The following is a 24,287-nucleotide window of genomic DNA, read 5'->3' as shown; positions in this document are numbered from 1 at the left end:
AATAAAATAAAAAAACAAGCATTTTCCAATAAAACAGATTGTCCAGATCTAGAAGGTAAACTTATTTATTAAAATCAGGTACAATGAACACAAAACTATTTATTGTAGACAAAACATAAAAAAATTCATGTGAATGCATTTGTTCAATTCGATTATACAAGTTTTTAGAAGGATTTTCATTTGAAAGTAATTCTTAAAAGCACTGTCCTGTGGTTAGTTTTATTTATATATTAGAGTTTATCGTATTTGAGTGAAAAGTTACAGGACTACTACAGTGATCAAAAATAATAGATAACTCGATGCTGTCTTATGAGAAGCTCTTTCTTCTATAGGTTTTATCCTGGTTGAACATAATGAACTAGAAAATACAAATGCGAAGACTATAAAACATCAAATATAAAAGAGAAAGGATGTGCACACTCGGAACCTCATAAATGCAACATTTCTATTTAGAACATGTTACTGAGAGTGTCGTACTGGTAAAAACACAAAGTAATGGCTTCTACAAACAGTGAGAAGCAAACAGGGAAGATCTCATCACTGGACAGGGCCATACAGAAGTCGCCTTCTTGACATCCTGAAAGAAGAAGGGGGAAAAAAATGTCCTTGTGCAGTTAGACATGGAGTAATATGAAATGAAATCAGTCATAAGGAAACACTGCAGAGAACGGTGTGAACTGTGTGGGCCTTTACCTTGGGGAGGCTGAGGGACCACTTTCATCCCAGGACCTCATTGGTGACCTGGCTGTAAATACAAACAATATAAGTAAGCAGGGTTATCCTGTGTGATAACAAAATGTAGACAGTGCAGTCTGTATATTACAACTTCCTAGTTCTGTGGCTTGACACTTTATATAATCAAATTGAACGTTGTCCATTATGCTAAAAGCTGCTTTCTCTTACACGTTTGATAAAGGTCGACCGATTCATGTTTTGCGTTAATGAGCACCGATAGTTAATTGCTGAAATCCATATGGTAGTTTTTCCGGGTTGCGTCTGGATACTGGTTAAAAGAGAGCGGCCTCTAGAGGCGAATCACCTTACCTTTTACCTTGTTTTGAAACATGAGACTGCACGCTGTACCTCAATCATGTTAATTTATAGTGCATAAACTAAAGTTAACAGATAAAATGAAACCTAACTAAAAAAAATATCTAAATTAATTGGTAAATGTTTAACTTAACAAAAAAACAATACTCAAGCATTTATTAACTTCAGCTAATATTACAAATGGTATCTTTAAAGCTTTATCTTTTTACATAAATCCAAACAGCCATGCTTAAAATGGCCATTTCTCAATGTAAATGTTTATTACAAAAATAAAACATTAAAATAAATGTAATTAAGTTTAGTACTATTTTACATGGTTTTTTTTTAACCAGTATCCATTTAAAAACGATTTAATCAGTTATCAGGAAGTACGATCCAAACTAGCTATCAGTATCAGTAAAATCCACTAAATCAGTTGACCTCTAATGTTACACAGTAGGTAAGCATATAGACAAAAAAATATACAGGCAAATGTTTTTGTGCATTAGTTTAAAAAGATCTTGACATATTCCTCCACATATGTAGAGTATCGAGGCCAGTGTTTGCCAAACGTTTTCCAGTGGTGTACCCCCTCTCTCACACTTAAGCTAGATCACAAAGTATCATCAACGTGCACATGAAACATTTAACTTTGTGAAATTAACTTAAATCAAACATTTGTATACATGTACCTCAATTTCTAGATTACATTTAAGATAAAGGATTCGCCATTTCATGAGATGGATGCGCCTGACAGGATGTTCAGCTGAACCACAGAGAATGATAAGATGGTTGCAGGCCCTTCCTATTAAAGGGTTTCGGAATAAGGGTTTCTAAAGACGTTATAAGTGACTTACTACTCCTGAGTTGTCTTAATTGTGTTCTGGAAAAAAAATTAACCACTGTTGTAATTAGGAGGCGTGCTTTGTTTCTAAATGTTTGTGCAGAAATGCTGGTTTCATGCAGAATGATTTTGGGCATATAGAACACCGTGTATGCGACGAATTAACCGTTGTTTCATTAACTTTGCTTCGGTACCCATAAATAACGTGCAGCAATAAGGTGCACTTGCTCAACACATGGTAGGTAATTCGATTGAATGTCATGGATTTGACCTTTTATCGCAGTGCCATTTTGCTGTTTATACACTAGAGAGCACACGTTTATTTTTTGCTTTTGAGAAATACATGCTCGGTTGAATTAAGAATTGTGGTATAATTAAAAATAAAAAATATATTTCAGAATTTCGTTTGCATACCCCTCTGAGGTCTAGAGCAGTACCTTTGATCTACACCCATTTAGACTCCTGCAAATCCCACCCCATGTTACATATCAGAAGTGATATTAAAACTAGGGCTGCAACAATTCATCGATAAAATCAGCAATAATCGATAATGAAACACTGTGTCAAATGTTGGCATTTTGAAACTACACTTATGCATAAAACCTATGAATTAGGGTTTAATATAGTTATAATAAGCAAAACATCTAAACTTTTTTAACTATCCGATTAGTTGAAAAAATAATTGCCCAATTAATCGATTATCGAAATAAGTTTGTTGCAGCCTTATTTTAAACCATATACATTTGGCAATGCAAATTTTGAATACTCAGAAAGTCATTCATATTCAGAATATTTTAGCCCTTTTATCCAGAATGCAAGTTCAAATCCGGATGATGCCACAACCATCTGTAGCAGGGGTACAAAATAAACTACAGTAGACTTTACTGGAGGTCTGTGAGCTTATGTATGTGGAAGACCTGCCCTGTATGACAGCAGTAGCAGCAGTTTAAAGTGATGCAGTTGGCTGGTTTCTTTTGTCTCAGGGAAAACAAAATAGCTTTCAACTATTGCGTAGCAAGTTTGTGCCAACCAGTAGATAGGAATTGGCTTATTAGTAAAAATAGGCATGCAAATTTTTTCGTTTAGTTATAAAAGCTGTGTAGAAGCCAACTTCCTTTGACCTTAATACAAAAAATAATAAAAAAAGAAAAAAAAAGAAAAGGAAAACTGGAGAATGTTTGTCATACAAGTTAAAAAACGACTTTCATTTAAACCTGGCATCTATAACTACTGGCCTCCTGTGAAAAGATCTGAAGATTTTATTAAGGTCATTTTTTCTGCCAGGGAATTGAACTTAATTGAAGTTTCTATAATTAAAGGCAGAAAATGCTAAAACTTATTTCCCAGGAATCATAGAATGCAATGGATTGACAACCATATGACAATAACAGCTTCATTAGGATTACGTTTATTTATTTATTACTTTTGGTTCCCTAAAAAGTGTCCAAATTCCACAATGTTTGATTCCAGAGCCTGTATCAAGAAGTCAAAGCCAAAAATCATGAAATGAAATGACCAGTGTCCAGTTACTTACTTTCGAAATTCTCTCCCTCGCCTCTATATCTCACTGAATCTCTCTGCAGAGAGAAGAAAAATGAAACAAGTTACTTCAATAGCCAGTGTTAGATGATACATAATGTATCACTACACATTACTTACCCAAGATGGGGAGTAGTATTGAGTAGTATTCAGGTCCAGTCTAGAGCCTGGTCCTTTTCTGCCACTTCCTGATGCATGGCTCTTATGCTGCCTTATGGCATTGAGAAATCCCGGGCTAGGACACTGTAAGAGAAGAGCTCGGTTCCAGGTGTATTTGTCATCACTGGGCTCCATGGTTGGAGTTTTCACATGTCTGTTCACCTCCTGCTGCTGGGGCTGCTGCTTTGGCCAGAACTGGGTGGTCCGGCATGGGGAGCAGCTCTCACGGAAACGCTTGAACCGCAGCAACTCGACGACCTCGGGCTCGCGATGTCTCTTCTGGCGGCGAACAGGCGTTAGAGAGAGTGCGGACATGCTCTTGGAAGACATGGCAGGACTTTGGGCAACTGATCGCATCTTGCACATGTGACAGGATGAAGTAGGGTTTGTGCTGCGGCAGATAAAATGATGGTAAAGCCTCATGAACTCCGCATCGATCTGCGCGCTGGGCATCTTTGGGATGAAAGTCGATGGGGAAAAGCGGCGGGAGAAAGATGGCTGATGCTTCACCGTCTCCTGATGGTGCGGAGAGAATGATCTCTGAGCTTTGTAAAGAGATCGGTGCATCTCGGACGTATGAATCACAGGCTTGAGAGAAGATAAGGAGGTTTGCTGGTTGTGATCCAGGCTAGGAATTCTGGCTTTTAGAGGGCTCCTGAGCTGAGAAACATGACTACTGAGAGCTCTCTGTGGGGAGGCAGTGATAGAATGATTGTGGTCTTTGCGCAGGCCTGAACGATAGAGGGAGGGTGAGCTATGGACAGAGCTTCTTTCTTGGCTTGCATGTGAAAAAATCCTGGCCATTTTTAATGGTGACCATGTTGAGCCACAAACAGACGAGGGTGGAACCACTTGGGATCTTGGCAACGGGACAGGTTCAACAACGTAGGTCTGGTTGAGATCCGGTGATGGAGAACGCGAGGAGGAAGACGGAGGCGTTGAAAGGTCCAGGACACGGATGGGTCGATGTGGTGACTCGCCGTTTGAGCGCTGACCTGTCCAACGGGACCCGTGTTCCACTTCTGACGTTCTCGTGACATCATCTCTTCTTGGTGAATAGAAGCAAGCAGTGGATCCCGATGGTGTATTGTTGATTCTCTTCAATGGTGAGAAGTCCTGCTTGCTTTTTATCTGTGGTAAAGACTCCTTATAATTGACCTTGTTTTTCTGCTGGTTAGTGATGTTTTTACGGGGTGGTTTGGCGACAGCCAGTGAGCTCTCCTTCGTTGTGTTTAATGAATTATTACAGTCGTAATTGCGGTGCTGCTTTAGGAAAGACTGCAAACGTCTGTGACGATACCTGCGCAAGACTGCGCTAGCCACGTCGGTCACGTGCTGACGCTGGTACGCTTTGCCAATCTGGTTCAACATGCTGGGATAGACATCCAGAAGGGTGCTACCATGGCTGCTTAGCGTTTTCTCTAGTTCGTGGTCCTCTTCCTCGGGCTGAGAAGCCTCCTTCCGCATGCAGCCCCGAGAGGTGCTCAGTGAGTTCAGAGAAAGCTGGGACGTCTCCGAACCACACCCTGTGTTTGAGACAACATACTTTAGGGTTGTATTCAGGGTTTTCGATGCAACATATCTAAAACGTTCGAGTGTGCGTATAAGCTGCAATAGCGAGTTCTTACAAAGGCTGTAGCCGGTTTCCATCTGACTGGAACGGTCAAGATCAGCCATTGTCTCATCCATCTGAATAAGGACAAAGAAGTGCCTAATAAAATTAATTTATGTAAACAGTCTTTGTAATTTACAGGTCATTTTTTATCTTACTGTAAAATCAAAACAGAGGTCGGCATAACCCCTATATCACGAAAAGTGTATTATTTAAAATAAGACGCCACCTGGCACAAAGATGGATGTGCATCTTGATCTAAAATGGTGTGTTCTTCCTGAGCTCTAGCCAACCCTAGATCAAAAAGGGAAATACAGAGGCTGTAAATGGAAAGTGAAGTACAAAAAAAAATGAATTACAAGTATGCAGAAAAACAGTGCCAAATAAAACGTTTCCTACCCTGCAGTGGCTGCTCATTGAGACGATTCTGCAAGAACAATGTGCACATGTAAGGAAACGTACAAGGAAATGGTAAATTAAGTTTTGTGTCAAGTTAAAAATAAATAAATAATAATAATAAAAAAGTAATTTTTATAAAAAATTGTGTTAACTGGTTATTAGATTGGATTAAACTGTCATTGTGCAGAGAATGTGCAAATAAATATAAAATACGGAGCGGTGAAGTGAGTAACACTGATTATCTCTTCATCATGGCACCTGTTATTGTGAGGTATTTATTAGGCAGCAAGTGAACATTTTGTCCTCAAAGTTGATGTGTTGGAAGCAGGAAAAATGGGCGAGCGTAAGAATTTGAGCGAGTTTGACAACTGGGTCAGAGTATATCCAAAACAACAGCATTGTTTATTTTAGTAACACCTTTTAAAACGTGTTACTAAAATAAACAATTATGGTTTATAATTGCTTTTAATCTCTGCTGTTTTCTTCTTACCTTTAAGTCCCGCATCTCTTTTTTTGCCGCGGCGCTGTCCAAAGGTATGGAACCTGCAGTGAAATACAGACTTAGCTATGAATATACATACCCTCTGACTCTGCCCTCTTCCCCAAAACAATTTACACCCCGACCTCTTTGGGGCAAAGCAGGGGATTACTGTATACGGCTTATTAGTCAAATCTGTACGTGCTAGAATTATTCATGAATCGTCAATCATTTGAACCACTGCTATCTTCCAATTTCTTTCACAGCAGAATATTCATCTATCCATCTTATATACTGCTTATATTGCACAAGTATGCATTGGAGCTCTGGGCACAAGGTCGGGGAAATCACCTGCAAACCATGCACACATTACAGACATTTTAGAAATGCCAATATAACGCCTACAATGCACCCTTAAGGACTGAAAAAGGAAACCTGAAGAAAAAGCCCAAACCAGGAGGAACGTTGGCAAAAGTATGTGGACACCCAAGTCTGTCTGGGAATAGATTTTGGAGATTTGGCTGGAGCAGTGTTTGTTTATTCAGCCACAAGAGCATTATTTAACAACAGTCAGTGTTGTAGCTCATCTGAAAAATGGCCAGTGAGGGATAAGGTCATTTAATCACCTGCTTTAAATATACTGAATTGTAAAACATGACAAACACATAATGCAAAAAGGGTAAAATACATTCTATACAACTGTACATTCGATACAACTGTAGGTTTTCAACTTTGCGTATAAGGCTTTCACTTGGGTGTAACAATCAGGTGTTTACATTCATCTGGCCATACAGTAGTGTAAAACAGGTCAAAAACAATGCATTAACTATAGGGCTTTTAGGGTCTCTTCCCTTTCTTTCTCTCTTTCAATATGCAAAGATCCAGAGCCAACGATAGCCAAAAATACATTATATGGACAAAAGCTTTGGGACACCTGACCCTTCCTGCCATCTGTGTTTTTCCTCCAAACTGTTACCACAAAGCTGGAGGCACACAATTGTACAGGACGTCTTTAGATGCGCTATAATAAAATTGTGTTCACTTGAACTTGGAAACCCAAAACCTGTACCAGCATGGCAATGCCCCTGTGCACAGAGTGAGCCCTTTAAAGATCTGCTTTACAAAGTTAGGAGAGGAAGATCTTGAGTGACCTGCTATAGAGCTCTGATCTCATCTCTACTGAACACCTTTGGGATGAATTGGAATGCTGACTGCACCCCAGATCTCCTCACCTACATTACTACCGGCCTTTAACGAACACCGTTGTGACTGATGAACACAACTATCCACAAGCACACTCCAGAATCAGTGATGGGAATTATAAGACAAAAATTGTGATGAATTGTGAAATGCAACGCTCAAAAAGCACATACCATACTTATGGCCATGCGCCAGCAAACTTTTGCCAATAAAATGTACATATGAAGCAGCTACCAATACGATTCCCCCCATTGCGATATAGTGCGACCCGATTTCGATTCGATTCAACGGAAACGATATCGAATTGCATACCATCATATGGTACAGATAGCTCACTTTTATTACTTTGGTTCAGACCGACAGTAAATCATACATTTACTTAAATGCTTTCTGACTTCTAACACATGGCAAATTGTAGTGCAAAAAAAGAAAAGCTGAAATAAAACCAGACATTTTCTTGTCTCCAGGAAGATGCAGCTCTACCTCTGCCATGTTAATCTGTATTCAGTGTGACTCTCAGGTCTCTGTAGTGTTGTGATACGTCATATTCACGCATCTACTAATAATTAGATATAAATAAATTACATTTTACTAATGCAAATATGATTAAACTTCTGATGCACACTTTGAATCGTCGCATCACATCGTTAACTTTTATGCCGATTTTACCAGCACTACACACACACACACACACACACACACACACACACACACACACACACACACACAACAGTATTAAAAATATATCCTCACCTTTCCTAGATGTGAAGGTCATTGTTTTCAGACACAGCTCCGGTCCTGGATCATTTATATTGGATACTAAAAAATATTATACATTTTTATTGGACACAATTCAAAATCAGGGCTAGTAACTTGCTGGCTAACGTTAGCAGGAGAAAAGCTGTTCACCTGGTGAAAAATCCGCTCCATCGTGTTCCTGAAGGTTTCATCGCTTTTCTTTAACTGTTCTACAATCACGGCTTCCATTTTCTCAGAGTAAAATATTTAAAAAAAACCGAGAAAAATTAAAGGAATTATTTTTCCAACCCGCGAGTTTTCTAAAGCAGTTTAACATCAACCGCTGAACATTTTTCAAATTTCCCCTCGGTGTATCATAGTCTGTCCCGATTGGCTGACCGGACGACACGGCACCACTACGTCATTTTCGCGCGACGCAGTGGGTGCACGTTTATGTCCCAGTTCCTGCTGTAAATAGAACAGATCTGATATCGCTGGATGAAAATAGCAGCGTGATCATGAAGACTTTGCACACGATGGTGCTCGAAGCTGCTGCCAATCACGGCGCTAAAACTGCTGCCGTTTTCGACACCGGCGCGGCGCCTGCCACCCGTCTAACCTATAATGAGCTCCTGGCTTTAGGAACCGAGCTCTGCAAACACCTGCAGGAAGCAGTAGGGCAGAAAGAACAGGCTATCGGTGTGTTCTGCGATGTGAGCATCCTTCTTCCGGTCTGGATCTTTGGGTATGTACGTGTGTCTGATAGAATATATAGACAAAAATGTTTAAAGCAGACACCTGCCAAGACGTGGTCTTTCTCCAGACTGTTGCTAAAAAGGTTGGAAGCACTGAATGATATCAAATGCATTTCAAGTTGATGTTCCAGCATGACACTGACCCTGTGCACATAACGAGCTCCATATAGCCAATGATGTGACCCAGTCCCACTACTGTACCCCAGATCACCTTCTTTAACGTTTTTGATTGTCACTGTCTCTTCACTGGACAAAATTATGTAGACACCTGCTAAGACACTGTGGTCTTTCCGTAGACAGTTGCTGCAAAGATTGGACCAAATTCATTTCATTTTCCTACATTGAAAGGTCATGTTCTCGCATGACAAGTCCTCTGTGCTCAAAGCGAGTGCCATATAGACGTGGTGTGACCTCAATCCAACGACTGAACCCCAGATCTTCTCACCAAACACCTCACGAATGCTCTTGACTGAATGATCACAAACATGCTTTACAAATCTATAAAGTGCTCTCCCAGATGTGTGAAGCTTTGAAAACCAAGAAACAGGAACGAAATTTGGAATATGGTGTTCAACAAGCACACATTAATGTGATTGGTCAGGTGTTTACATACTTTTTGTCATATAGTAGAGGTTTAAAACAACAGCAATACTGACCTGTGTTTCCTTGTTGCATCCATATCACATTATTGATATAGTCACTGTCTCTTCACTGGTCAGTGTCCTGCAGGTGCCTTCTGCATATGTTCCTCTGGATCCAGTCTCACTGCCTGGGCTTACCATGAGAATAATGGACAGATGTCATTTGAAGTTCTGCTTGATACAGAGCGATTTGCTGCAGGTACCCAGTCTCTTTTTAGACATATGATTTCACAGTTCATTTGGAAGCATAATTAACCACATGGAAACTACCAGGAAATGTATTTAGAGTGATTTCCTTTTACATGCAATTCATTTCAATGAAATGGATTATCAATTATACGCCTTTGTGTGCTTTAAAACAATGAACAAACTTCTGCATTCAAAATGTACACTCTCTCATTGAATAATAGGGATCAACGTTTTTTATGACATCATTCTGCATTTTAGGTTTTCATGAGAGCTTTTCATTCTCTCTAATCGAATGCTCTGTAGAAACTGAAGCGTCCCACTGTTAACATATAAAACACTTGATTGTATACTATTGAGTATGAAAATGGGGAGGTACCACATCATATGTATCCTCCTGATTTTCTGTTACAGTAAACGTAATTATGACACATTAAATAATGGTTTCAAGGTCCTTCATTGGGACTTTATATAAACCATCATTACTTCTATTAAAGTGGACTGAAAGAGAGCGATCTCTAAAGCCCTCAGTGCTTTTGGTGTTCATGATACAGTTGGACATGAAAAGGGACTTGGTGCTTATTTTCGGGAGGTTTTTCGTTTTTTATGACCTCTCAGTTCTCGTCACAACTCCTTTACTGTAGTGTAATAGCTGTGTTGTGTATTATGGATTAGCTCATCATTTATATAATGCTATTAAATGCTAAACTTTGGACAAGATGCAACAAAAACATGTAGCTTAGGTGAGTTCTTAATATAGACAAAATACATGTATTGGATATTCGACATTGGGTAAAACATTCAAATAAAAGTTAGATCAACACTCTATTATGTAATGCTTTTAATGTCCACAATTTTAAGGCTTTTCTTTTCTCCCTTTTTTTTTTCCAGCAATTCCAAAGTGCCTTCTCTGATTTTCTGTCATTTGAAGTGTCTGCAGTCTTGTCAGCCCATGAGCTTACTTTAGTAAAGCTTCACAAATATACCAGGATGTCGTCTGAAGCAAGTGCAGGACAGCCGTCGGAAGGTAACCGGACATTAAATTCAGAGCAAGAGGAAAAGCTGAATCCTGTTGCTGACGATCTCGGTAAGGAACACCGGGCAGCAGAGTTGGCATACATTCTGCACACATCTGGAACGACAGGGATTCCTAAAATAGTTAAAGTTCCACACAAGTGCATTGTGCCTAATATATTACATCTCAGGTGAGTTTGCTTTGCTTTGTATTTAACATCTTCTAGAACAAGTGGAGAGATTTTCATATAGAAATTCACATCACTACCAAGAAAAAAAGGATTTATAAATATGCACGTTAGTCAATAACTATTAGAGATTGACCGGGTGGATTTTATTGATAACCATTGCTTGTTGGATCGAACTTGCTAATAACTATGTACTGAACTTTTATCACAGAACTAAAAATAAATGTAATTTGAATGCTCTGGACATTGTGTAGACATTAAATAATGGGCATTTTAAGCATGACTTTTAATTTATGTGAAACGATAACGCTTTAAAATAAGATTCCCTTTGTAACATTAACTAAAGTTAAATTATTGTATATTGGGTTTTTTTTGGCAGTTAATAAGGTGCATGCAGTATCACTTGTCAAAACAGCATGCAGTATCACTTGTCAAAACAAAGCACGTGGCTTCAGTGATTCGCCTCTAGAGGCTGCTCTCACACTGTATAAAGACAGCAGACCTTCTCAGCTGCTCCAGTGCAAATGCAACCCGGAAAAACTATCGGTATGGATTTATGCCGATAGCGAACAGTTCAAGCAATCAACCATCGGGGCAAATTAATCGGCAAAGCTGATGAATCGGGCGACCACTGCGAATTACATGTTTTGTTAGGGACTTTTAGTGTTCAATCTGATCTTAAAGCTTGTAAAAACGTACAATGAGCAATGATCTGCTTAAATTATGATTTCTTCAGCTCTTTATTTCAGATGACACCAGACGATGTCGTGTTCCTCGCATCACCTTTAACCTTTGACCCCTCAGTGGTGGAGATGTTTCTGGCCCTGTCTTCTGGAGCTTGTCTACTGATGGTTCCCACCGCTGTCAGAAGGATGCCCGGTAGACTAGCCAATGTGTTGTTTAGACGAAACTCCACCACCATTTTACAGGTAAATGCCCACAAGGATTATAAGTTTTTTAATTACAGGCATTTTCCCCATAGTCCCACCATTTATACAGGCTCAAAAATAATTGGACACAAGACTGCAGAGCAGAGTGATTGCTCTTTTCCTTCTTTTTTTTTTTTTATGGAGGATTAAGGAGATTAAGGGCATGGCATTGATTTCATGTACTGAATTTATATTTGGTAGTTGTTCATGTGAATTCTCACAACGCAGTGCAAAAAGCATGTAATTAAAGGAGGCTGTATTTAAAAATTAATAAATAGACCTATTAGACAGATAAAAGAAATGAGGAATAGGACTATGATAAGATAATTATTTTCATTGGTGAAAAAATCTATCCAAGTCAGGAATCTGGAGGCATACTATTTTTAAATTCTACAGTGAAGATGCGTTTGTGCATGTGAATAGAGAGGGTTTATCTGAAGATGAAACCACTGGTAACACTAAAGAACAGAAGTTTTTGCAAGATAACATCTAACAAAGTGTCACCAGTTTTGGAACAAGTTTGAAAAGAGGAAACCAAGATTAAATTGGAGCTGAATCATAGGAAGAAAGCATATGGAGAATGATAGGAAGGGCTTATGATCCAAATCTTACCACATCATATTTTAAACATAGAGGCAGCGTATTAGCATGGGCATTGACCTTTTATTACAATACCATTATCGTTATTGCGAGATGTTATAAAAATTTTTTTTAAAAAGTTTTGAAAGTAGTTTTGTAACTGGGCAAATCTGCCACAGAGACATTTGACATGATTTGGTAAGTCTTACGGCGATGCTGTAACAAGTCGTCTGAGGTGTTTTAAATAGCATGTGTAACTTGAATTTGAAACGGTCCTGAGACAAAGAAACAGTCTTCACAGTCATCTCCATCTTTGCACATCATCTCCATGACCTAAAAATGCAAGGCAGGTCCGCAGCTCGACCAATTGCATGCTCTTCATTCAATTCAATGCTTTTTCGACATTCGCTGCAATGTGTATCGATAATTCCTCCCCAGGGTCCAGACCATCAATAGTGAGTTCCTCTGCCAGGTTTTAAGGCATCTGAGGGAGGGCATTCGGTGAAAGAGACAGAGCTAGGTGCAGAGCTGATCTCAAAATGTTTTAAATGACCTCACATAATTCTTTTTTGTATTATTATTGTTGCTCTGTTTAAAAATGGTCTGTTATTAATAGGCTGTGTAGTAATGTTTACAACATTAGCGCTATTATTTTTTATCTTGCTCTCTTGACATTATTGACAGACTCTTTTTTTTCAAACGATTACTCATTTTGAAACACAACAGGATTTACAGGATTAAATTCTCATTTCGTTTTGCTTGGTGATCAGGCCACCCCGACTCTGCTGAGGCGCTTTGGGGAACGTGTCCTACAGGAGGAGGTACTCAGTGCAGGCTCCTTATTGCGAGTGTTGGCTTTGGGAGGAGAAGTGTGTCCATCGCTATTCGTACTCAATAGCTGGAAGCAAGCGGGTAACAAGACAGAAATGTATAATCTCTACGGTACCACAGAGGTTTCTTGCTGGGCGTGTTACTACAAAATCCCAGACGATCTCCTCTCCTCTAAACGCATGTGAGTAATTCATGTGAATTCTGACATTTATTAAATAAGCGTGAGCAGATTGAATTGTTACACAAGCAGAAACCATAAGTGAATTGCATCGTTGTGTTGTATAAAAGGGAGCAAGGGTCTGTGCCTCTGGGGGAATCGCTCATGGACACTACTGTGGAAGTGAGAGATGAGAATGGACAACTGGTCACTGAAGGAGAGGGACAGGTCTTCATAGGTAATAATAATAGCAGGTGAAATAATTTGGTCTTTCTAACACATAAGTGGTCAAACATTTTATTTTGTTGCCACATGATTTCTCATGCTACATAATTATCTGTTTAATGGATTGGGGTATTTTATGAATTATTTTTGTAAGCAAGAAAAGTATGAGTTAAAAGTAAATAAATGTAAATGGGCAACATCTGACTTGGATCATACAGCAGACCACATATATACTTGTGATCATCTTTAAAAGTTGTTGAATACAATTTTATATACTCAAGTGCTAAAAATTATTTTTTTTATGTCTCTGCTACTGTTTTTGGCTTTATATAGAATTATTATTGTAAGCAGCAGATGAACTGATTTTATTTGCTACTGTTCAGCAAGGTCAAATGTCTTTTATATAAATTTTTTTTGTTATCTTTCTTTTAGTTCAAAGTAAATTTCAAGGGTATTTCAGGTATAAAGTTTGGCAAAATGAAGAATTATGCAAATTGACAGAAAAACACCTTTGAATTCTAATTGTTTTACCTGACTATGACTCTCTTCTTTGCTTTTACTCATCATCACTCATTCATAAACTGCATTGTAGGTGGTCAGGAGAGGGTATGCTTGCTAGATGATGAGACAGTGACGACTACCGGCAAAAGAGTGATGCGTGCTACAGGAGACTGGGTGCAGGTGCAGAACTCGCACCTCTATTACTTGGGTAGGAAGGACCGCCTGGTCAAACGGCATGGTCAAGTCCTATACCTGGATGCCTTACAACAGGTAGTTGTGTCTTCCATTATGCAGCTTACATGGGTTAGTGATGCTAAGAACATCTTTGTATATACTACAGATTCTGAGCTTCCCTGGAAAGTTTCCATCATTTCTGTCTGATCTTCTGGTTGTGTTTTGTCTTGTTTGTCCTATCTGGCTCTGCCAGGCCATGGAAAGTTTGCCTCAGGTAGAAGCTGGTGTGGTGGGTCTGCATGAGAGCAATCGATTGCTTGCTTTTGTGGTGCCCACAGTTGGCACCAGACCCACATCTTCAGAACACAATGGCAACCAAGAACAACACGTTCCACTCAGCTCCTCTAAAGACTCCGAAGACTTGTGTGTTTCCTCCAGAGCTCTGGAGAGAGAAGTGCTTCAAGGACTGTCTCAGCTTGTGCCCAGTCACAGCATTCCAGATACTGTATTACTGATTCCTGCCCTGCCACTCACTAATCATGGTACGTTGTGATTTCTTTCCTTGTGTTATCAGAAATCAGCAGTCCCGAATTAAAGGTCGAACGATAGTGGATTTTACAGATATTGATAGCTAGGTTGGATCGTACTTGCCCATAATCGAATAATTAACCGTTTTTAAAATGGATACTGGATAAAAAAAATTAAAAAACACTTCATGTAAAATAGTACTGAACTTTGTTACAAAAACAATTCCAAATACAGTACTTATTCATGAAAATTTTCTATATTAAATATATATAAATGATATTAATAAATATTGAGGTAAATAATTGACATGCATGTCAAATGAAACAAAAAAATAACACTTCAAACAAATGAAAACCGTTACACCCAAAAAGAAAAAACTTCTAAATTGCATGTAGGATCAGTGATTCGCCTATAGAGTCTGCTCTTGTACTGTATGACACAAGCCGGAAAAACTATCGGTATGGATTTTTGCAGATAGCTGATAGTTCCAGCAATCAACTATCGGTGCAATTTTAGGGGCAAACCGATGAATTGGTCGACCTCTAGTCCTGAAAATGCATTACAGGAAAGAAAGCATGACACCTTATAACTTGTAAAAAGTTGTGACTTTGTTCCAGTGTTGTATCGATCCACAATAATCCTCACTATCATTTTTCTCTCTTACCTGTTTATAATTCAATAGGGAAAGTGGCCATGGAGAAGTTAATGAGGATGTTTCAGGAACACAAAGAGGGTAGTGGAAAGTACACTATCTTGGGAGACACAGACATCCTGAGAGAAAGACTACAGGCAGCATGGAAGGTGATTTACAAGACTTTCAATAATGAAGATTTCCTCAATGGCATTGGCTTTGTTTTGCTCACAGCAACACACAAACATTATCGGCCCCCAAACCTATATAGTGCATCAGAAATAAAGTATAGTTGTGCTGCAGCTGCCATTATCTTTTCAAATCTCTTCACAAACCAGTCACCATAAGACACACCCCTACCTACCTACCACTTATCACATAATCACAAACCTATCAGACCAGTAACCGATTCCCAGCTATTTGTTTTGAGTTTATGATGTAAATGATGTGTCTGAGCAGGCAAAATACACAGGCTGGTACAAGTCCATACAGCTGATACTGTACAACTATACTGATCAGTCTAATGACTTGTATTGATTCACACTAGAGGTTGACTGATTCATAGGGTTGTGTTATACAGTTCGAGAGCGGCCTCTAGAGGCCTGCTCAATAATCAGAAGCTGTTTGTGTCATTAATATGATTAATACAGATTAAACTTGCACATTATGACATATGTATGAAGAAAAAACAGTGTGTGTGTTTGTGTGTTAGCAATGTCTAGGTCTTTGTGACGACAGATACATTGGAGACGATGCACACTTCATGTTAAGTGGTGGGGATTCTCTGCAGGCACTTCGACTTTTTGATTACATCACTGCTACTATGAAAACAGCGTCCTCTGGTCTTCTGGAGGTCATCCTCGATGGCTCATTTTCTGACCTACTGAAACACATCACAGCAACCTCCGAGAATCCTTTAAAGACATCAGGCAAGAGACAACCTCAAGATTCTGCATCCGATGCTATTTCTAAGAGGTCCCGCACAGACGTGGACCCTGAATCTGAATTCGACCCTGATAGGATTTTGCCACCTGAGAGGAGCAGTGTGAGATTTGTAGTAGTGCGTAAAGCTGGAAATGTATTTTGGGATTATTTTCCAAACCGAGGGCAAAAACTTGCAGATCCGAAAGGAGCCAGCGACAAAAAGGACAAGATGCAAGAGAGCTATCCGAGTGCAGAACTTGTCTCATTATTTATAAACAAAGAAGCCATAAACAGTTCCATCACTGACATTAACAGAGATATTCCATTTAGAGATGGTCAAAGTCTGAAGTGTAATGCAGGAAGTGGCGATACTTCACAAGAAAACCACCAACCCCTATGCCTGCAGGTCTGCTGGAGTTCGGACACGGGTAGATGTGTGGACGCTTCACCGGTGCTGTTGGTTGGTCTTGAGCGAGACATGGTGTTTATTGGCTCTCACTCGCACAGACTGCAGGCTCTGGACCTGAGAAACGGAGAGGTGGTGTGGGAGCGTGTTCTAGGAGACCGACTGGAATCTTCTGCTGCTGTTACTCAATGTGGTACCCTGGTGGCATTAGGTTAGTAATGCAAAACGCAAGGCTTTTCGGTCTATTATTTTGTACGAGGGGTCAAACCGGGACTTTTTTATAAAAGAAAAGAATGAATTTTAAGGAGTGGATACTGAATTTTTTTTAACATACTCCCCTGCTGCATTTATCCCAGTGTTTAACTAAAACCCAAAAAGATTCGACATAGAAAGATTTGTCGGTACAGCCATTTTTGAAACGTTTACACCATTCAAATGTCTCACTGCGGCTGAGGGTCTCATTACCGTACTGTGCTTAAAGTCGTCTGTAGATATTCGCAGGTTTTACGCTGTCGTTCACAAGGAAATTCATCACCACACTCTGTTCCATGCATGCACTAACACTGTTGTCTGCCATCTTGATTATCAGTCTCCGGACGGGCCCGCGACATGTGCGCTGCTTATCTGTAACAGGGCACCTAATACATTTTAATGCACATAATAAATCATTGGTTAGATCTAAATCTTTATATTGAATTAAAAAAATTATCAAATAAAGTATGGTCTTTGTCAGTGTGAAACATGTTTTAGTAACAACCACAATTTGGTATCTGTATTTTTATTTATTTATTTATTTATTTATTTATTTATTTATTTATTTATTTATTTATTTATTTGACAGGGAGAGTGTACATTAATTAACATTACTGTCAATGCACCAGAATTAGCCAAAAGGCTATTTTTCATCTGTTGTCCCTGGACAGATCTTAAAATTGTCAACCTAAAAAAATTTATACTGAAGCATATTTATAGGGGTGTTTTTTCCCCCCATTTTGTTGAATTTTGTTGATTCTTAATTAGGTTTTTATCGGAACCTCTGTTCTCAGGGTGTTATGATAGGCAGGTGTATTTTCTAAGTGTGGACTCTGGGGAGACATGCTGGGTGTTTAAGACGGGAGATTCTGTGAAGAGTTCTCCTGTTGTTGACCCTCACACTGGCCTGGTTATCGTTGGTTCCCATGATGGACATGTCTACGCATTAGAACCCCCGGTAATTTGAGTAAATATTATTGTTTTGAAATATCAATTGGTTTAACGATTAGTGATGGCCATAACAATGTTAGATTAGCAGACATGTGTATATTGAGTATGTGTGTGTGTGTTTCAGTTAAAGCGATGTGTGTGGAAATACTATTGTGGAGGTGGTGCTGTGTTTTCTTCCCCCTGTGTCCACTCCTCTCCCAGGCGGCTATACACAGCCACACTAAGAGGGCAGCTACATTGTCTCAACCCGGTGATTATTTACCCTTCTTTCAAGACTATATGGACAAAAGTATTGGGACACCTGTCTTTTCCAGCCGTACGGGGGTCTTTTTTAAAATTTGGATGCACACTTGGATGAATTTTAATGCAGTAGCATAAGATTTTCCCTGCAATTGAACTGGGAGACACAAACCTAGTCCAGCATGATAATGCTCCTGTGCACAAAACCAGCTTCATGAAGATATGCGATTCATGGTTTGGAGTTAAAGATCTTCTGCTATAGAGCTCTGATCTCAACCCTATTAAACACTATTGGGATGAATGTGAACGCTGACTACACTCAAAGCCTTCTTATGTCACCTACATCAGTACCTGACAGTACTAACACCCTTGTGGCTAAATGAGCACAAATCTCCACAAGCACACTCCAAAATCTAACGGAACATCTTCCCAGAAGAGTGGAGATTATTATAACTGCAAATAGTTGTTAAATATGGAATGGGATGTTCAAAAGCGAATATATAAAAATTTTATGGTCAGGTGTTAACAAACTTTTGTCTATAAAGTGTACATAAAGCAATTATGCAACTTACTTCTTATTAAAAAAACAATCATGCTGATTTATTATGGGATGTATTAACTTGATAAAATTTTGTCTCATTGCAGAAATCATATTTCTGATTTATTTTTATTTGTTTTGTATAGGACAGCGGTAAACTCTTGTGGACATATTCCACTGATGTTCCATTTTTCTCCTCTCCTTCCTGTTCGGACTCCTGTGTCTGCATCGGTTCAGTGAATGGACACATCACTGCATTAACCCATGATGGAAATGTGGTAAGAAAAGATACAGGGAATGGGTTTAGTAAATGGGGGGAAAAAGAGGCTGACGCTTGTCACATGAACACCGTTCAGGCATAACATTATGACCACCTGCATAATATTGACTGGTCTGTGTTGTGCATTATGACACCTTTTTATCAGAACCAGCATTAACTTCTCCAGCAATTTGAGCTACAGGAGCTCGTCCGTTGGATGGTCCAGCCACACGGGCCAGCCTTCGCTCCACACATGCATCAATGTCGCTGGGTCACAACCGTTCTTTCCTTGGACCACTTACAAGAGCTGCAGTCCAGCCTTTACAATTTGGCCCTCGTCAAACTCGCTCAAATCCTTACAGTTGCCCATTTTTCCTGCTTTTTACACGTCAACTTTGGGGACACATGGTTCACTTGTCGCCTAATAAATATCACCCACTAACAGTTGCTCATAATGTCATAATGTTATGCCTGTTATGCCACTCAATAAAAATAAAAAAACAATTTCAAAAGAGTATAGAAAGGTTATTATATGCCTCATTATACTTGAGTTTTGTTTTGGTAGTCTGGCCAGAGTCTATGAAGATGAAATTTTTTTTTAAACGTATTCATCTTTTCTTTTTTTTTTGTAGTTATGGAATTTTCTCACCAGTGGACCCGTCTTCTCGTCACCATGCCTGGCCTCACTGCCACCTTCAACCAATCGGAGAACAGAATCTGAAGCATCTGAGTGTTGCACTGTTGCTTGTCAAGCTGTATTTTGTGGGTCCCATGACAGCTCCGTATACTGCATCAATTCCGCTAATGGAGCTTTACTGTGGCGCTTTCAAACCACAGGCAAAGTGTATTCCAGTCCATTTGTTTTTGATGGTGCTCCCTGGGGCATAAAAACCCTGGTGGCCGTAGCTTCAACTGATGGAACACTGTGGATATTAGATGGGGAACGGGGAACTCTGGAAACCTCATTCTTCTTACCCGGAGAGCTGTTTTCCTCTCCTGTCGTGTGGGGCCGCACTGTAGTCGTGGGATGTCGGAACAACTACGTGTACTGCATGGAACTCACTGGCAGAAAGGAATATCTAAAGCATCTTTAAGTACAGTGTATTCAATGTTTTTACTCGGTGTAAATATGTATATAATGTGTAAAATATTCAAGAATTATAGTAACACATTATCCTTGTGTCCTGTATTAAGTTCAGTGGATGTTTTTAAATAATAATATATTGTGAAATTTTTTCCTGTAGCAGGAAACGATCAACTTTCTGTTTTTAATTGTTTTCTCATGAGAACTTTTGTAGATGGTGAAAATAAAAAGAGTGCGCCATTACCAACAAACCGCTTTTATTTCAATGTTACATACAACAGCGTTTTGACACTACACGATTGCACACGACCAAATTAAAAACGAAGCGACAGATCTGTAAAGGAACACAGTGCAGTTCAGTCCACCTCTGTACATAGATACCTACATACATTACATACAAAATCGTTACGTTAAGGAGAGGGGCTTGGTGTTTCTAATTGTTACTTGCAAGCTTTTTTTTTTATTTCTGAGAATAAGGGCATTGGTTAATCCCCCACCAAGCAGGATGCTTTTTTTTTAAGCACTGATTTCCCACTGACTTTTTGTAATGTTTTGTAATGTCTAATACAAGAAGAGCTAAGACAAGCTATAGGATAACAGTGTCTCTATTACAGCAAGCAAGCAATCTGTGATCCAGACAGCTATTTCCAAAGAAACGTGAGGGCATACACACTGCAAGAAGCAGGTAGCTGAGTAACAATCGGTGAACGGATTTCCGTGGGGATGGATTCAATATGGTGGAAGCGTCGTTAAGAACATTTACTGTGTAAGTTATTTACATAAGTAAACACAGTGACTGTCATCGGTAAGTTAATGTATCAGTGACCGCTTTAATTGACAGCAGTCATTTGTCACACAGTGAAAATCTTGGCTGAAAAAGTAAAAGTTAATATTCCCACACCCCAAATCTTTTTTTTGTTAAAGAATATGTCCATATTTGTTAATGTGTTCAGGCAATTTGATGTTTGTTGTTTTGACTAGTGTCTAGACTAAAAAAGAAAATACAAAAACAGTAACCAGTTCTGAAGTTCTCATGCAGATCAGGGGTGAAGTGAGTAAGTTCTGTAGACACCTACTGTGCAACGGAGTTCTGTAAGATTTCTAGATGTGTTCTAGTAAGATTTTATCGTATACTACGCATGCCTCATATATTCGGACAAATGGTTTGCTAGCTATATATCTGCTGGGTTTAGATTTCCCTGGTTCTGACTTTATTTTTTTTAATTCAATGCAAAAAATACAAAATAAAAACAATCCTCAAGTTAGATTGAAAACTTTGCTTCGCTTTTCATATCTGTCCCTCGAATCCTAAATTGAATTTCGGACAACGGTACATTTGAACACGTCGTTCTGGACCATTTTACATATTGTTACAAGTGTGTCGATCTTTTACTTATGGTTAATCCGTGCTTCTTGCTACCTGTGCGGTGAGGTGAAAATGGCACCACAAAAAAAACAAATGAGAAGTGTTGGGTAATAAATATGGTATTTTTTGAACGGTCACAAGAATGGTGAAATGCCCTGTAAATGACACAGCTGAATAGAAGCTTGATTCCCTTGTCTCTCTTTTTTTTTTTTTTTTTTTTTTCTTCTTTTGGTTTGTTAAAATAGTCAAAAGTAGCATATCACTTGATGATCTGTGGACAGTCACTCCAAGCTTTGGCCTTACGCTTTGCAAGAGCAAGCCATGCTGGTTCAGTGGAAACCTGTGGAGTGTCACTCGGTGGGAAGCGCTTTGTTATATCCTTTGCTGCTGGGGGTGATGGGGTTGAGTCTGCTATCTCAACTGAAAAAAAGACCAACAATAGACCAATGTTAATGATTTAGATTTTTTTTTCTTCAATTAAATTTCACTTTGCCCTGGACGTCTAAATAAAAATGAAAAAAACTGCACCTGTAACAGAAGTGGGCAGGGTGTTGGCTTTCTTTAAGTTGTCACGACGTTCAAAGCGAGTCAGTAAAGTGTCTGGTCTCTTGTTCTCCTCTGGAGTTTGTGCCTTAGGAGTACTGGAGTTTCCATTCCCCTTACCCTCTGTAGGACTCACTATTCCAGCCTGTAACACAAATCCTCAGATTTTTCCCATTCTGTTATACCCGTCAACATTCTTTGAGGTGCACATAACAGGATTATTCCCAGGTGCCAATCATTTTAAGCACATTTGGTGTTCTCAGGGGCAAAAAAATGTACACAGTGCAAAACCACCCAGCTGGGACAGTGATGAGAAATAACCAATTAGAGCCTGACAGGAAAGTCATATGCTTTGATGGGTAGTAAATCCAATTTCTGTAATAGACACACCTATTTGTGTGGAAGAGCAAGAACAATATCAAAGACTAAGAATATTTCTTTGGTGTCAAGCGTTTTTCTTTATTTGGCAGCCAGTGGTGACATACATTGGATCCAAATTTAATATTTGCTATTTACTTTTTCCCTTCTTACCAGGGAAAGGATTATGACATTTTGTTATCTCTTTATCATGGCACCTGTTAGTGGGTGGGATATATCAGGCAGCAAGTGAGCAGTTTGTCCTCAATGTTGACGTGTTAAAAGCAGAAAAAATTGACAAACATAAGGATTTGAGGGAATTTGTCGAGGGCCAAATTGTAATGGCTAGACGACTGGGTCAGAGCATCTCCAAAACTGCAGCCCTTGTGGGATGTTCCTGGTCTGCAGTGGTCAGTATCTTTCAAAAATGCTCCAAGGGAGGAACAGTGGTGAACCGGCAACGGGGTCATGGGCAGCCGAGGCTCATAGATGCACATGGGGAGTGAAGGCTGGCATGGGTGGTCCGATCCAACAGACAAGCTCCTATATCTCACATTGCTGAAGAAGAGGTAATGTTGTTAATGCTGGACGGGTCAGGACTGTTTTGGAAGCAAAAGGAGGACCATCACAATATTAGTTGTGATGGTCCTCGCCTCTGCACCTCTGCACAGTGTGATGCGGTTATAATGCTGGATTAGTGGCCATAAAGTTAGGCCTGGTCGGTGTATATATGAACATATCTAACAATGATAATATACAGTGGGGTAAATGATTATTTGATCCCCTGCTGATTTTGTTAGTTTACCCCTTATGAATGAACAGTCTACAATATTTATGGTAGATTTATTTTAATGTAGAGAGACAGAATATAAAAACTAATATAAAAATTAAAAAAAACTTTAAAGAAAGGTTATAATAACAATATCAATTTGTATTTGATTGAGTGAAATAAGTTTTTGATTCCCTACCATTCCAGCCTTGTGCAAGTCTACAATCTTGTCCCTGACGTCCTTCGACAGCTCTTTGGTCTTGCCCAAATCAGGGATCAGATACTCACTTCACTCGATCAAATACAAATTCATTTATAACCTTTCTTTAAAAAATATTTATTTATTTATTTTTTTTTACTATTCTCTCTCTGTTAAAATAAATCTGCCATAAAAATTCTAGCCTGTTCATTTCTTTGTAAGGGGGTAAACTCATAAAATCAGCAGGGGATCAAATAATTATTTTCCCCACTGTAGTTTAGAATAGGTTAATAGTGTGCATAATATAATGTATAATAATGGTGCAGAGGCGATTGAGAGCTCTGTTGGATCAATGCATTTAAATTTTTGTCATTTTCTTTTTCAATTTTTTTCTATTTTTAAATTGTTTTTATTTTATGTAAAATATCAATATATTTTTTTTATGTAATTTAATAGTGAAAACAACCTCAATGTAATTCCTTGTGGTTCACGTTATTGAAAAATAACAGCTCTTTTGCACTATATACGACCAGTTGACTTTGGACCAGAGAATCTTTACTGCCCTGTGATTCCCCATCCAAACCCTCCACCATCATTTTCTCTTATTTCATGTCAATAAACCCAAACTGCTGAGTCCCAAAGTCACATGATATGCAGCTCTCCCATTCTTTTTCTTAAGAAAATATATTTTTTTGAGAATGCAGTGTTTTCCTTGGATCTCTGCAAGTAGTGTGCACACCTTTATATCCACCAAAAAGTCATGTAGGATAAAAAGGCATAACTTCTGAGATTTTAAAGGTAATTTTTCATTGTGTACTCTACATTACAGAATGTTTTTGTGCTATAAGTGGTACTTACACTTTCTCTGTCCCTGGCTTGTTTCTCAGCCAGCTTTGCTTCTCTCTGGTTCTTCCTTTCCTCTCTGCTTTGCTGCTGTTCTCGAAATCCCTTCTGCTTCTGCAATGCCAGAGTGATCCATAATGGTCCTGTATCTTTTTCCTGTGTCCGTGAGCTGTCCAAAGAATGCCTGCTCTGCAGTGAAGGTTTTTCTGTAAAGGACAC

The 24,287-nt window shown here is 39.0% G+C and overlaps 3 protein-coding genes across 9 annotated transcripts in view; 1 reads left to right on the top strand and 2 right to left on the bottom strand.

Moving 5' to 3' along the window:
* Window positions 1-49: 49 nt before the first annotated feature.
* Window positions 50-8,701, bottom strand: LOC310738094 (uncharacterized protein). The gene is made up of 10 exons (XM_083563052.1): window positions 8,170-8,701; window positions 8,014-8,079; window positions 6,073-6,125; window positions 5,583-5,610; window positions 5,413-5,477; window positions 5,200-5,260; window positions 3,533-5,097; window positions 3,408-3,450; window positions 694-745; window positions 50-577 (listed from the first exon to the last, which is right to left on the bottom strand). The coding sequence occupies exons 2-10, from the start codon at window positions 8,033-8,035 to the stop codon at window positions 538-540; spliced, it is 1,929 nt and encodes a 642-aa protein (XP_083419178.1). The 5' UTR covers window positions 8,036-8,079; window positions 8,170-8,701; the 3' UTR covers window positions 50-537.
* Window positions 8,517-20,242, top strand: aasdh (aminoadipate-semialdehyde dehydrogenase; the record flags this gene model as incomplete). 2 transcript variants are annotated; one of them, XM_083562975.1, is made up of 14 exons in its annotated part: window positions 8,517-8,743; window positions 9,473-9,593; window positions 10,472-10,785; window positions 11,519-11,711; window positions 13,061-13,302; window positions 13,410-13,516; window positions 14,096-14,274; window positions 14,432-14,720; window positions 15,389-15,507; window positions 16,128-16,878; window positions 17,714-17,877; window positions 17,995-18,120; window positions 18,795-18,926; window positions 19,540-20,242. In XM_083562975.1, 14 exons carry the CDS (start codon window positions 8,517-8,519, stop codon window positions 19,999-20,001), a joined length of 3,426 nt encoding a protein of 1,141 aa, XP_083419101.1. In that variant the 3' UTR covers window positions 20,002-20,242. The 2 variants fall into 2 exon arrangements, with proteins under 2 accessions (XP_083419101.1, XP_083419100.1); XM_083562974.1 differs by having other exon boundaries at window positions 16,050-16,878.
* cracd (capping protein inhibiting regulator of actin dynamics) overlaps window positions 20,232-24,287 on the bottom strand; it is a 48,094-nt gene continuing 44,038 nt past the window's right edge. For all 6 annotated transcript variants that reach the window (XM_083562967.1, XM_083562971.1, XM_083562969.1 and 3 more), the window contains 3 exons: window positions 24,084-24,274; window positions 21,886-22,045; window positions 20,232-21,777 (listed from right to left, as the gene is read on the bottom strand). In XM_083562967.1, the coding sequence (XP_083419093.1) occupies window positions 21,617-21,777; window positions 21,886-22,045; window positions 24,084-24,274 (512 nt within the window). In that variant the 3' untranslated portion in view covers window positions 20,232-21,616. The remainder of the gene's footprint in view (window positions 21,778-21,885; window positions 22,046-24,083; window positions 24,275-24,287) is intronic.

Source organism: Silurus aristotelis, assembly GCF_946808225.1.
Source record: "Silurus aristotelis genome assembly, chromosome: 15".
Lineage (NCBI taxonomy): Eukaryota > Metazoa > Chordata > Actinopteri > Siluriformes > Siluridae > Silurus > Silurus aristotelis.
This window is presented reverse-complemented; position numbering and strand designations above follow the sequence as displayed.